The sequence below is a fragment of the Castor canadensis genome, chromosome 8 (genome assembly GCF_047511655.1).
Source record: "Castor canadensis chromosome 8, mCasCan1.hap1v2, whole genome shotgun sequence".
In the NCBI taxonomy this organism is placed as follows: Eukaryota; Metazoa; Chordata; class Mammalia; order Rodentia; family Castoridae; genus Castor; species Castor canadensis.
In genome coordinates this window covers 76,176,570-76,192,319 of record NC_133393.1, presented here as the reverse complement: position 1 = coordinate 76,192,319, position 15,750 = coordinate 76,176,570, and the positions used below count along the sequence as shown (strand labels likewise).

Genomic DNA, 15,750 nt, shown 5'->3' with positions numbered 1-15,750 from the left:
GAAAGAGTGGGGAGGGAAAAAAACATTTCTGTTTATGCTATACATCCTGGGCTACCTTGGAGAACAGCTTAGAAACAAACATAAAATGAATGTATTCCTTCACTCAGAAATTATAGTGAAATTCCCATATGTGTAAAGATTATGCAGACAGTGTTACAAGGAGTGTGGGCAACATATATCTTTCCCTACAATATAGGGGAAACTGATCCAAAGACTAAACTTCTAAATTTGTCTTTAAAATACGCTAAAACATGTTCAGAGTTGTTTTCCTTTTTTTTTTTTTTTCTTTTGGTGAGTCTAGGAGTTGAACTCAGGGCTTCACGCTTGCAAAGCAGGTGCTCTACCACCTGAGCCACATCTCCAGCCAATTTTGCTTTGGTTATTTTGGAAGTGGGGTCTCATGAACTATTTGCCCAGGCTAGCCTTGAACCCTGATCGTTGAAATCTCAGCCTGCCATGTAGCTAGGATTACAAGCGTTAACAACCAGTACCTGGCTTGTTTTTCATTCTTTCTGAGGTACCATTTCAATAAAATATGAATGACATATATATAGATGATGTTATCATTAATATACTCAATAACATACATCATTAAAAGACAAATTTGCTCAGGCATAAGATTATATCCTGTCTTGTATCCTTATTTAGAATATCTGTACAGTATTTATTTTAGGTTTGGAAAATAATAATCACTACCTTTTACTGTGTTCCTATTATTGTCAGGCAGGTTGCAAATATTTAAATTGGAGAAACAAAGTACTATAGAAAATATGAATATGGGCTACAGAATTGGATGTGAATTCAAATTTGAATGCTAGCATTTATTATTGGTGTGGAAAGTTACTAAGTTTGGTAAGCATAGGTTTACTTGTCCATAAAAGGAGGCTAATACATCAACCCTCAGTATCTATGGTGTATGGCTCTAAGGAGTCAGCCTTTGAGGATATGTTCCGTGCATGCTCAGGACGCATGGCATTTAGCACAGTACTGTGGACGTGGAATTCAGTTTTTTTCCCATAGTGCTGCCTAATTCTGCTAAGGCCACTCCCTCCCGCCTTCAAACAAATCTCGAATTGTCACTTGATTACTTCAATGAAGTTCACTTTTACCTTACTTTAAGAGTTCCATTTGCTTTTTGGGAGGCAGATTTTCACACAATGAAAGGCAGGGAAACACTCAGCAGATCCCACCATGACTCAAACACAACTGACTATAACCAGACTGACTGAGAACTTCTCAGTGTCAACTGAGCTGTGGAATGCACGTGCACAAATTAAAACTTTTTGTTTTTGAAATTTCTTTTGATTTATTTATAATTTATATATTTTTGACCAAGCTTGTTCAAAACAGCATGTAAAGAACAGGCAAATAAGGCAGGCTTACTCTAGTACTTCAAATTATTGTCAGAATAATTGATACAAACATCACATATAATAAGAATATTTAATGAATATATAATACATATAAAATATTTTATGCTTATTAACTCTATTTTATATAAGATTTCATATAATGTTCTTTCAGTTCTCATTTTAATACTATGTGCTAGGAGCCTGCCCCCCAAGAGCTAACCGCTGGGATTCAAACCCATTCTTTCTGACTGAGAAGCCTTCCTACCAGGCAACCAATGACAAAGCAAGGTGCTGGTGGTAACTGGTTCTTTTCAGTCTCTCAAAGGAGTTTATCTGGAAGTGTGCTCCCAAATGTGTTACAATATTCTTTTACTTAAGTGTGTACTCATTTTGGTTCATGCTGGTTAGTGCTATGTTCTAAATTAGCCCATATTCTTAGCCTATAAACCTCATTTCTACTCTGAGAAAAAAAAAGTTGCCTCATAGCTATAAAGAGAACCTACATTAGGTTTTGTTAAATATAAGCACAAAATGTTGTTCATTCCTTAGAGGGGAAAATGTGTGCATTTGATTCAATCCTGAATAATATGTAGGTCTTTTTACGCAGAATTTTGGAGAAAGAAGGAAGCATGACTATTCTTTTTGCTAAGAGAAATAGAAGTACCCAATGCTATTGTACTTCAAGTCAGATTATTTTTGTTTAAAGTTCAACGTCGTCGTCATTGTCACTGCCACCATCGTCATCGTCATTTATCTAACAATATCAATACCAAAGTGTTAAAACAATTGTTCAGTATGTCAAAAGTAATTTTTACTAAAAACAGGTAGCTATGCACTTAGGTTTTCAAATGATTTACTTTTTAATAGAAATCATTTTTAAATTGTATATAATTACAGGTTATTACAATAATTATATTGTTGTCACTTATTTATGGTTTTGATGTCTCCTTTGGCAAGAAAGAGTGGAATTGCAAATAGAAAGAGTGAATATCTTGGAATGCTGGCATTTATTATTGGTGTGGAATAAGTGAATTACACCTGTTAAGTTTCCAACAGAACAAAAATTATGAGGGGAGGGGAACCAAACTAACCCAGTAAAAAAAATAATAACTTACCCGGTAAAGTAACTTTCATAATGACTATGTGCTGAAAAATTTAAATATATATGTAAATACAAATTTTATCAATCTCTCCATCAATAATGGATAAATACACATACACAGTAATAGACAGAGGAATGCTGTAAGGAATTGCAGATGAACTGATACTTGAAATACTTCATTTCTGAAAAAATAGAGGAGGTTCCTATTTTACGAATTGTTGAAACACTTAGCTTAAAGAATGACATGATTAGAGATGATTTTACCTTATGTTATATTTTTATGGTCTAATAATTTCATGATGATTAAGATAAAAACAGAAAAATTAATAATAAATGCTGGCATTTGAGACTGGCAAATAATTACCTGCAATCTGACTTATTCACTATAAATCACTCAGTGAGTTACTGTGATCCAAACAAGCTAATGTTTATTTTTCATTTTACAATATATGATTAGAAAGATACTAATTTCTTACCTTGGAAAAACTGTTCAATACTATCTAATATATATTGTAATATACTTGCTTATAATTAACATTTAAGAACTATAACACAAATGGGAAATAAATTTCCTTTATGTGATTACTTAATTATTAATGATTCTCCTTTACTTACATTCTAGAACACAAATCAACTTCACAGTGGCTATTGATTTTACAGCATCAAATGGTGAGTATTATGACTATTCCATTATATTAATTATCACTAATTAAGTGAAAAATATTTTTTATTTTCACAAGGGTTAAATATTATATTCCTACCTTTACATACTTCTGAAGTTTTTCATAAAAATTCATGTAACATTTTATTTATTTGGAATATTATAAAATAGTTCTAATATACAAATAACTACAAGAAATATAATGAAAAAGCCTAATAGATTTACTAAATGCTGAAATATTGTCTCTTGTTTACATGTATTTAAAAAGAATACAAATTTTAGACATAGTTAAGCCCATACTATACTTCTGCCCCATTCTACCCTTTATTCTTTTCCATACACTTCTTAAGTGTGTCTAATTATCATCCTCAGTCATATAGTAGTTTTGTATGTACTCATCCATATAAACATAATTCAACAGCACATGTACCTTACACAACATGTTTAATTTTTACTAATTTTTTAAAGAATTACTTCACTTAACACATCTGTATGTAATTCATGAGGATGGGTTGACATATATTCCGTGTATGGATATTCATAATTTATGTAGAGAACATTTTACAAAAGGAAAGTTAATGGACTTTCATTTTGAACAGAACAACCATTTGAAATCAGTCATGTTGTATCATAAGAACATGATCCCCCTTATTTATCTTTTGTCAGAAGTTGCCACGAGTTTATATTTTTCTACAGATGGTCCCTGAATTTTGATGGTTTGACATACAGTTGTTGATTTTATGAAGTCATGAAACTAACATACATTCAACAGAAACTGTAAAATTTTGAATTTTAGTCTTTCCCTGGCTAACAATAAACAGGCTCATATCCCCTTATGAAGCTGGGCAGCAGTGTAGCTCCCAGTCAGCCACTGAATCTCAAGAGTAGACAGCTCCTACTCAGGGATGCTGAGCTATGGTGGTGATGAGGTTAGTGTACTAAGTGCAGTTGAATTTCCATTATTTTCAATTTTCAATGTGTTTATTAGTATGTAATCCCATAGTATGTTGGAGAATCTCTGAAGATTTGTTTTCCAAATTATTTACTGTGCCTGAGCTCTTACAGCATACTCACTTTACTTCACATTGCCTCACATCTCACACAAGAATAGTATTTTTAGGGAAGAAAGCATCATAGGAGAGAGCACTTAATCTAACCCTTCTCTTATACAAATGAGCAAACTGAGATTCAGAAAATACTTTTACCAATAAATGCATCTCGGCTTGTTTATTCTAGAGTTAAAACTGCTCACTTTTCATATATATTAAGTTGATTCTCTAACACTATGACCTCAAGTTAATGACTTTCGCTTATGTGTTTTATTCAGTAAAATATGGAACACAGAAGTGATAAAGTTCAACTGCATTAAAAAGCTTTGTTCACTGATGAATTTTAGCACTACTGTGAGAAATAATAATCTATCCAGTAGAAAGACACAGGCTACTGAAACTTACCTAAGAGGAAATAGAAGATCTGAATAGACCTGTAAGAAACATTGGATTAGTAATTAAAAAAATATACCCTCAAAGTATAGCTGTCTGAGCTGGGCCCAGATAGCTTCATTGATGAAATCTACCAAATATTTATTTTTTTTTCATTTTTCTTTTATTATTCATATGTGCATACAAGGCTTGGTTCATTTCTCCCCCCTGCCCCCACCCCCTCCCTTACCACCCACTCCGCCCCCTCCCGCTCCCCCCCCTCAATACCTAGCAGAAACTATTTTGCCCTTATCTCTAATTTTGTTGTAGAGAGAGTATAAGCAATAATAGGAAGGAACAAGGGGTTTTGCTGGTTGAGATAAGGATAGCTATACAGAGCATTGACTCACATTGATTTCCTGTGCATGGGTGTTACCTTCTAGGTTAATTCTTTTTGATCTAACCTTTTCTCTAGTACCTGTTCCCCTTTTCCTATTGGCCTCAGTTGCTTTAAGGTATCTGCTTTAGTTTCTCTGCATTAAGGGCAACAAATGCTAGCTAGGTTTTTAGGTGTCTTTCCTATCCTCACCCCTCCCTTGTGTGCTATCGCTTTTATCATGTGCTCATAGTCCAATCCCCTTGTTGTGTTTGCCCTTGATCTAATGTCCACATATGAGGGAGAACATACGATTTTTGGTCTTTTGGGCCAGGCTAACCTCACTCAGAATGATGTTCTCCAGTTCCATCCATTTACCAGCGAATGATAACATTTTGTTCTTCTTCATGGCTGCATAGAATTCCATTGTGTATAGATACTCACCAAATATTTAAATAAGAATTAAAACTAATTCTTCACAAGCTCTTCCAAAACAAAGTAGAAGAGGAATGTATACTTCCCCATTCATTCTGTGACATATAATTACTTTGATACATCACAACAATAGCCAAAAACTAAAGATAAGTATTTCTTACGGATGTGGATGCAAAAATCCTCTACAGAACACTAGCAAACTGAATCCAGCCACATATAAAGAGGATTATATCCTCTGACGATGTAAGATCTGTGCCAGAAATGCAAGGTTATTTTAATATTCAAAAATTAGCTCATATAATACAATCTATGAACACAAGAAAATGCAAAACCACACACTAATCTCATTTAATGTGGAGAAAGCATTTTTAACAAAGTTCAAAAGATGTGCAAGATAAAAACACTCAACATAATACCTATAGAATGGGACTTTCTAACCTTTTGAAGGTAATCTATGAAAAACCCACAGTTAAAATCATGCATAATGGTGGTGTTGTATCCTGAGATCTGAAACAAGACAAAGATATCTGCTTTTACCACTTCAATCAATATTGAATTGTAAGTTGTGGCCATGGAATTTAGGCAGAAAATGAAAGTTTATATATACAGATTAGAAAGGAAAAAGTGAAATGAAACTATTTTTGCAAGCAAATGATCTTGTATATAAGAATCCACTAAAAACCTTAGGCTACAGATGAAAATTCTAATGAGAAACCATTTTATACCCATAAGATGGCTGTAACCAGTTAGATAACAAGTATTCTTGGCAACTTGAGAGGTAAAGGTGGAAGGGGAAATATAAGCATACGGTGACGAGATGAGTCTGATTGAAGATGCCAGAAAAAAATAGGCAGCATCTTCAGATGGATAGGGTAGGATCCTGCTATATGAAGTAGGTTAAGAGAATAAGACAGCCTGATGTATTAATGGTACTTTTAAAGTTACTTTTAGCAAAATAGAATTATATACCATGCTGCCATCATTGAATAACACCCTTCTTGTGGTTGAGAGTTATGTTTAAAAATGTCTTCGTCCAATAATGGTATTTCTTACTGATTCTAGTAGACTTTTGACCAAGTGTCAAAATCCCCACTTTAAAAGAAAATTTGCACTGCATTGGATAAGTTTAAAATGCAAGGAAGACTTTATTCAAGATTGTTGCAATAAGGATTGAGGATGTTACAATAGAGGAGAGAAATTGAACTCAATGTCTGAGACAAAAGGCTGAAGGATTTTAAGTTTTGAGGTGAGGTAGTAGAAAAGTATTAGAGAGCATGAGCAAGGATATTGGCCTATGGGATTAAGTCATCTGTATTTGCTAACTGGCACTTATTGAAAATAGGCTCCTACCTTCTCATCGAGGCTAGGAGACTGGTATACTGTCCATCTTCATGATTATATTTCAAAGGAATGGATATCTGATCCTTGAAAAAGATATTCTTTGGTAAAAGAAGGTTTACATGTCAAAGGGGAAGAGAAAGAATTACAGTTGCAAGTTTTCTAAAGCAAATGCTCTAAGAAAAGCAAGGTCAGTGGCCCAAAGTCACAAAGAAACATGTCTGAAGTTAGTCAAATTGAGGACATCTTGGTCAGAAGATACTTCTTTAGAAATTTTGACAAGTGGAACCAACATTTGAATGCTGATAACACTTTGGAAATAGAAATGCATTTGTGCACTGAATTATTTTTAGGACAAAAAATGTGTTGATATAAATTATATGTATTATAAACCAAGGAGCATCTTTTTGTTTTCTCTCTGGTGCTTATTCTTATATTTTTTCCTTATAGAAAAATCTATGCCCCAAGGCTTTCCTTCTTCAGGCAATGTTTTAAAGTGCAATTGAGCTTTATGTGCTATTACCAGTCCAATTTAACTTTCCATTTTCACTTAAGAAACTAAAAGGACTTTTCAAGCTGCCTTTGTGCTGGTAATTAGACTAACTCAATGTGAATCTCAATGTGTTTGAGTGGCAGCACATATGTTACATTATCTCTCAATTTCGTCTCTATTCAAATGTAACACCCTACATAGAATAAGCATTTTAGAAATATAAAACCTTGTGCATGACCCAGACAATAATAATAGTAGCTAAGCTTATAATTCTATGTGCCTTAATAGTTTTAATCACTTTCAAACACAATCTCCTTTTGTCCTCCCAGTAAACTCTGCAATAGGATTTATTTTAAAGAGATTGTCCTACAAATGGTGAGTCTTGACTCTGGGACTCAGGCTTGTTATTTAATATCTAGTTAGAAAGTCTGAATAATTCTTCCAACCTTGATATTTAATAAGCTTAAATTTGAAAATCTCTATGTTCTCCTTTTTAAGTAATAAATTAGGATATCTCTCAAATATTCAATTTCTATTCATTTGTGATACAACTTTAGAAAAGCCTCATAATTATTGACATTCATTAAATCAGTTGGTCCTCTGGGCATAAGAATTCAAGCTTCAGGGCACATATTTTCTAAAATACTATAATAAAATAAGATTAACAAAAGTAATTTTGCACTTCTTCTAGAATGGAAATCCAAATATAGCCTGTGGTATTAACAACAGGAATATTTTTTTTAAATTTCTGCATGTGATTTAGCATCTCTTTGAGAAACTTTCTGTATGTCTGATATATTGTAATACATTCTTATGTTAATATCCACTCAAAAAGAAACTATAGACACTAAGAATATAGGTAGAAGAATCATAATTTTGAGTATTTCACTCTGAAATACATATCAAAAATAATGCTAAAAATATCTGCAGCCTGTTTGCTTATGTTTGAAATATATTGTCTGTCCTCAGGCAACCCTGCCCAGCCCACTTCTCTCCACTACATGAATCCTTACCAACTGAACGCCTATGGTATGGCATTGAAAGCTGTTGGAGAAATCGTTCAAGACTATGACAGTGATAAGATGTTCCCAGCTCTAGGTTTTGGTGCAAAATTGCCCCCAGATGGAAGGATATCTCATGAATTTGCTTTGGTAAGAATATATCAAAAGGATTTGATAGTTTGAAAAAGTTAATATGTTGGATACTTTAATAGTGATTTCCTGCTTATGCTTTACTCATTTGTGCAGCAAACTTTTGTGACCATAGACTCAACTTGATTTTGGTAAATAATTGGGCCGTGATCTTAATGGAGAAAAGACTGTAAAATAATCAATAAAACTACCTAAAGTGCATCTGATTTAAATATAATTGGTCTTTTCTGGTTATCTATTGCTGCATAACAAACATCTCTAAAATCTACAAAACAACATAATTCTGTTATGCTCACAGTTTGTAGGTCAGGAACTCAAGCAGACGATAATGGGGGTTAGCACATTTCTTCTTTTCAGTAACTGGGGTCTCAGCTGGGATGATTTGAATAGCTCAAAATGGCTGGAATTGTTTGACTAGGAACATATTTCTTGGTTTCAGGTCTGGCTAAGGTTGAATTCCTTGGATATTCTCCATGTCATGACTTTTGAGGGTAGCATATGTCCTATGATGACTTCTTTGTGCATGTTCATTTCTGCTGCCTGAGCTGAGATGCTTGGTGTTGTCAGGATTCCTGGACATTTCTCTGTCTTTTTGCATTCATCCTATCCTTGTGGGCTTCTTTCTTCTATGGTAGTCTCATGATAGAGTTCCTGCATGGCACCAGTTTTCTCTAAGTAATCTAAAGTCTGCGAAAGAAATTCCAATGTCCTCTACATCATAGACTTATAAGGCCAAGAATGTTATTTCTTCCACATTCAATTAAGTAAGTTACTGAGGCCAGCCTGGGTTCAAGGTAGGGAAATTAATTTTTAACACTCAGTGGAAAAAATGTCAAAGAATGTGTGGCTATTCTTAATCATCCATCTTTTGTCATGCCTAAGAAAAAGAATGGTTGTGTTAAACTAAATGAAGTTTATTAATCTTCCATCCAATTTTTTTCTTTTTGCCCTTTTGTGTGATTTTATTCTTTTCTCCCTTGAATTCTCTCCTTTTCTGCTTTTCCTGTCTCCATGTTCATTTTTATTTGCTATTTTCCCCTTGATCTGTTCTTTGAATCCAGATTAGATGCTTATAAGACAGACAGACATGGCTACGGTTTGAGTGTGTCTTTTCCAAAATTCTGGTGTTGCCAACATTATAGCACTAAAGGTGGAACTTTAAAAGGTGATGAGGCCAGGATCACTCCTCTATCATGAGTAGGGTGAAGGCTCTAATAAAGAGGCTTCACCTGACATTTGGTTTCTCACCCTTCTGCCCACCACCATATGAGGACCCCGCAATCTTCTCATGTGGAAAATACAGCCCTTACTCTCAGACAGCTGAGCCACTAAAGAATTGATTTTAGACTTCCTTTTCTCCATAAATGCGAGAAATACTTTTCTGTTGTTTATGAATGATCCAGTCTCAGGTGTGCTGTTGTAAGAGCACAAGATGACAAGATCATATCTCTTAAAGTCTGAACAAATAGTTTCCCAAGTTGATGAGCAAAACAATAATTATATCAATGATGATATATCTCAATACTTTAGTGTTACTGCTGATTTTTTTTTCAAAACATTTTTGTCTTCTTGAGTAAGTGAGACAGACCATGGTGAAGTGATCTTCAGTGAGATGGTATTTGAATTGATACTAAAAAATTACTTAGTATTGAGACATTTTAAACTCACTGTTTTATACAGTCATCATCAAATTCCTTTATGGTGGATACATTATGGCAGACAGGTACAATATATCACTCACATTGATCTTGGTGAGAAGAGGGCTCACAAGAATTGTATGGTTCAGTTCAGATGCTCAGAAATTGGTCAGAGTTACAAAGACTAAGCCTTGAACACAAGTCAGTTGTGTTTTAGCATAACTGCTTTTAACTTACTATTAAACTGTTTCTTACAAAAGCACCCATAAGCCTACTACTCAAATACATCTTTATCAGTGCAATTTATATAGTTACAGAAGCTTTTATATGATAGTTTTTGTCTTCTGCAAATATATTTTAAGACAAGTAATTTTACATTTTTATTTCTATACTTACTACTGCTTTTCTATTCCATTACCCACACAATGTTAGGAAAGGCTGCTGGACGGTTCAATTCTTTCTTCCATGAAATGGCCTACATGTCACATTCCCAATGCCATATAAAAATGAGTATCTGGTGGGATTTTGTTGTGTCTTAGAGAATTAAAATCTCCCAGAAACTTATAAAACCGTGAAAATCACTCATGTGATCTTAAGTCTTAAGTGCCTCAGGAAAAAGGTCATGAGCTATTTTAAAACCTAGGAAAAGGAATAATTGTGTTAAATTAAATGAGGTTTATTAATTTGCCTTGTACATGTTTCTTCTCACCCTTGTGTATAAGCTGTTTTTTTTTTCTTTTCTCCTTCTACTTTTCTCTTTTTCTGCCTTTTTCTACTCTTATTCCTTATGGCTAAACTTATACACATATCTATTGATAAGGAAGATTTTTTTATTATTATTATTATTTATGCTTTAAGATGTTATTCAAGTCCAATTAAAAATTTGTAGGATAAAGGTCATACCCCATGAAATCTATGAAAAGTAGTCTACCAAATTGATGAGGAAACAATCGTTTTGTTGCTTATGATTATATTACTTTGTTTATAGAGCCCTTTTTGTTTTCTTGGATAAGTAGGACAAGTGGGTATTAAGTAGGTCTTCAATGGGATAATATTGGCTTGGTGCCTGCTAAAGTATTCTGCAAACCTTATCCTAAGTCACTGTGCTATACATGCCTAGGTACCAAAAATGGCAAATACAAAAGCTTGAGTTCCATTTCCATCTGACAATTAATGACCTACTTAGCATTAACAAACCCTCATTTTCCATGATAAGAGTACGTGATACATTGCCCTTAATACTTCTCACAAAATTCAAATAATTTTTCAGAGAGCAAGGTTTTTGAAAATTAAATAATCCCTAGTGAGTGAGTCTTGGCTAGCACAAATCTTGACATTGAACTTTGATGTATCAAAAGAATCTCAGGTTGAAACCCATCCTTTCATGTGAAATATGCACAAGAATAGACACCATAGGCAAAGAAAAGGGAATGGAAAAGGAAAGGAATAATTTCCTTCCACATTAGCATTTTGGGTGGTAAAAAGAATGAGTCATTGCTTTCCTCTCTTACAGGTGTTGATGGTGCCTTCTAGTGTAAGTCTGAAAATGCAATCCTGTAGGCTCTAGAATAGTGTTTCTAGTAGGCATGTCTCCAGTGGCTCTTGAAGGCAGGTCTTCCATATTGGTCAGAAGAGAAATGCCACACTTGTCCAAGTGTTAGCTCCTTTTAAATACTTCATAGTACTTACATACTTCTCACTTATTTTGGCTTTTATAGAAATTATGCAATTTAATATTTATGTGTATGTTTTTTAATCCAACTACATGCTAACACTTTAATAACCAGGAGTCCTTAGCACTGTATTATGCATAAAATAGAAGCTCAATAGATGTTTTTTGAATAAAAGGAAGAATTCCCCCAGATTTTCCCTACAGTAAGTAATCTCTGACCAGCAATGACACACTTCTGAGCAGAGCAACAGCCTCTCTGAGCTTCTCTCCAGTATTATATCAGTCTGTTATTCCTGCTGAAAAGTGTTACAGATTGTTGGCAGCTTTGGTCTATTGCTTCCTGCATGGAACTGGATCCAAAGCCCAGCATAATTCCTGCAGAAGCCAAAAGGAAGGAAAAATGGGTGAACTGGATAAACCTCCTTATCTATGGATTTTTGCACAATTATTTTAATTCAGTTCTTTATGCTTTTCTATGTGTTTGCAAGTTAATGTTCATCATTTTCTAAATGAAAAAGATTACTAATTAAAGACAACTCCAAAATAGGGCACCCATTGCCGTCTTCATTGATAAACAACAAAATTAAGTACACTTATTTCAGTAACATCCAGATTTACTTCTATGCCACAACCATGCCTAAAGTCATTCTAATTGGTTTTACCAAACAAAAATTGATTCCCTGGATAGTTAGGTCGAGAAATTAGTTTTTAAACAGACTCAAAAGACCGTTTATAACTCACTGCAACTTTGTCATTATGAGGAACATCTCATATTGATAGCTATAAAATATTTAAAATGATCGTGATATAAAACAAAGCATATATTAAAAAGGGAAAGATATGATTTCATGTTACAAATAGTATTCTTATCCTCTCAGGCATTTGAAAAAATTTTAGAGCAACTTATTATGATATTAGAACTAATTCAGAAAATCGGCACTATAAGCCCTATACCGATAAACAGAATGTCCACCAATTACCTGCCACTACCAAAAGAGGGGAAATGGTGACCTTGTAATTTCAATTCCAGAGGAATAGAGAAAACTGTACTATAGAAAAATAAAACCCCAGTCAAAAATGTTGAAATGCTAATCAAAAAAGTAGCTCAGAACTACTCTAGTTTGTAATTGTTCCCCTAAGACAGATGTATAATACATTTTATATACTCAAAGTCAGTAATGAGTTTTAATTTTAATTAGCTTCATACCTTATCAAGGGAAAAGAGCACTATAAAATCTTATTTAAAGGAAGGTTAAATAGGTCAGCTCAGTTTAACATCAAAACCAACCATTTACCACTTTGTATTAAATGTTAAATTTTTACATTTTAATTTCAGACAACGCATGTAACCAATTTTATAATGCAAAGAGGTCTTTTATTATTTTTATGTCTTAAAACATTATGTGAGGGTTAATTAATAAAAGCATTTGAAAAAAATACAAATGTAGTAGGTGTAGCTCAAGTCATAGGGCTCTTGCTTTGCAGTGTAAAAGTTCTGAGTTCAAACCCCAGTCCCATCAAAAATAAATAAATAAATAAATAATAAAGGAAAATATGAAAAAAGAGACAAAACTAAAAGGAAAAAATAGATATAAATGCCTCTAACAAATGATGAAATTGAAGTAGCTGGTAACAACTAGCTCAGTTAGTTTTCACGATCTCCAAACCTCACAACATTCTGAGGATTTTGTAATGTGGTGACATAAAGGTACTTAAGCTGGAGCTGGAGTGCCTGGATTCAAGTCTTTAATCTGTTACTTATGTGACCTTGGGTAAACTGTCCAAGCGCTCAGTGCCTCAGTTTCTTTATCTGTAAAGTGGACATATTGACAGTAATTCACCTAATTTTAGGGTTGCTATTAAAAATTAAATAGCACATGTAAATACTTTAGTATAAACTTGCTGCATAGAATTCAAGAATATTTAGTATTTAGGTGTAATTTACCACTTGTGATTGTTAAGGTAAAAACATTCATGCAGGAATTATTTATATATCTAAATGTAGTTATTGTCATTGTTTAAAAATATATCTACAAAATTTTTTATTTAGCCCCTCCTTCCAAAGGTGGAGCCTGACTCTCCTTTCCTTTCATTGTGAGCTGCACTTAGTGACTCACTTCTAGCAAATAGATTAAAGGGAAGTAATAGAACACAGCTTCAAGGGTAGCCTATGAAGGCATTGGGGCCTTATCCTCGCTCTCTCTATCTCTTGGATTACTTATTCTGGGGGAAGTAAGCTGCTGTTTGTGCGAAGCATCCCTATGGAGTGTCCCTGTGGCCTCTTACTGACAGCCACGTGAGTCTCCTTGGAAGCAGATCCTCCAGACCATCAAGCTTTCAGATGATACATTGCCACATCAACACTTTGATATAACCTCATGAGAGATTTTGCTCAAGAACCACCAAGCTAAGCTGTTTCTAGAAATTTTCCCAAAAAATGTGTAAGGAAATAAGTGTTTATTGCCTTTTGCCACTATACAAAAGGGTATGACTTTGGGAATAATTTGTTACTGGACTAGGGAGAAAATTAGAGCTAAAAATGACAGAGCATGAAAGATATGAAATAGAAGGATGAGGTGTTGATCAGGTGTTGCCTCCAAAACAAGAGCTTGTTGGTAGCTCATTCCATTTCCCTGAACAACATAGATATGTTTCTTGATTTTTTCTTTTACCTTGTCTAGAGTTTCTTACTCTAGATTATATTCCCTCCATCCCCTTCTGTAGTTGGAGTTATCAGTTGTGGCCTGTGTATGCGGTGGATATTTTATCTTTTTCCTTTTTCAAGTGAAGCTGTTTGAGTTGATAACATTTTTTTCAGGTTTTAATACATGTCCAATGCATATATTAAATAGGAAAAGTATAAAATACGTTAAAGAATAAAATAAAAGCTGCCAGCTTCCTTATCAACCAGAGGCAAACACTATCAATATTTTGGTTTCCTTCTCAGACTTTTTATGTGTTCACCTCCACATGTACACCTAAGATACTATTAATTTTACAATGTGTGATATTTAGCTTCTTTTAAGATTATTTTGAATTTTCTCCCTTCCTTTTTTGAAGAGTATGCATCTTTATATCATCATATTCTGATCAGTATAATATACTCTATCATTGGCCAATTAATTGATTGGAAATTTTTGCTATTATAAATCTTGAAATGAGTATTCTTTCAAAGTACATTTATGTATGCCCTGTTTGTTTTTTCAATTATACTTCACAAGGACTATTAACTTTTTAACTTTTTTTTGCCTACAACTTTCTACTAGAATGGCAACCCTCAAAATCCTTACTGTGATGGCATTGAAGGGGTCATGGAAGCTTATTATAGAAGTCTGAAATCTGTACAGTTGTATGGGCCAACCAACTTTGCTCCGGTAATTAATCATGTAGCAAGGTAAGTAGAGAATAGATAAGACATTTATTCTAATGCATTCGACCATGGCCAAAGTGTTACATTATTGCTGGCATGGCTCCATGTTTCAAAGTTGTTTTCTTCTAGCTTATTCCAAGAAAGTGATGAAAAAGATGCATGGTAGAGTCTTCATCAAGCTATCATGATATTTTTCTGAGGAGTTTACATCAAAATGTCAAGTAAAGAAACATATGCTGGTTTATGTTAGAACCTGTCTTTTTCAACCAAGGAAAATGTGTTTTTTAAAAAACTTCCGTGAGAGCAATCACAGGATTGGTAGTGATCTCAGATGTATAAATCATTCATATCTAATGTCATGTTCCATTGGAGCATGAAAGTAATGACACTGAATTCTATTAAGACAACTTTTGAAGCTTTCTTTGATATATAGGGCACATTATTTTAACCTCTTTGAAATTAATATAATAGCTAATTTTATAAATTCCTAGAACTCTACCTGAATATAGTACATTGTATTGGGCTCACATTATAATTGCTTATGACTCCAAGTTTTGGACAATGTGTTAAAATGTAAAAATCTGTTTATACTTATTTTTTTCATTAGTGGATAAATTAACTAGATACCACTTTTCTTTTCTTTGCAGTACTTGGGTTTGAACTCAGGGTCTCACACTTGCTAGATAGGAGCTCTACCACTGAGCCACTCCACCAGCTCTGTTTTATGTTGGGTATTTTCAAG

The 15,750-nt window shown here is 33.8% G+C and overlaps 1 protein-coding gene across 3 annotated transcripts in view; it reads left to right on the top strand.

Annotated features, from left to right (window-relative positions):
* The window catches only part of Cpne8 (copine 8), a 225,147-nt gene that overhangs the window by 187,628 nt on the left and 21,769 nt on the right, over positions 1–15,750 (top strand). For all 3 annotated transcript variants that reach the window (XM_074083117.1, XM_074083118.1, XM_074083119.1), the window contains 3 exons: positions 3,077–3,123; positions 8,148–8,329; positions 14,905–15,032. In XM_074083117.1, coding sequence (XP_073939218.1) covers positions 3,077–3,123; positions 8,148–8,329; positions 14,905–15,032 — 357 coding nt within the window. The remainder of the gene's footprint in view (positions 1–3,076; positions 3,124–8,147; positions 8,330–14,904; positions 15,033–15,750) is intronic.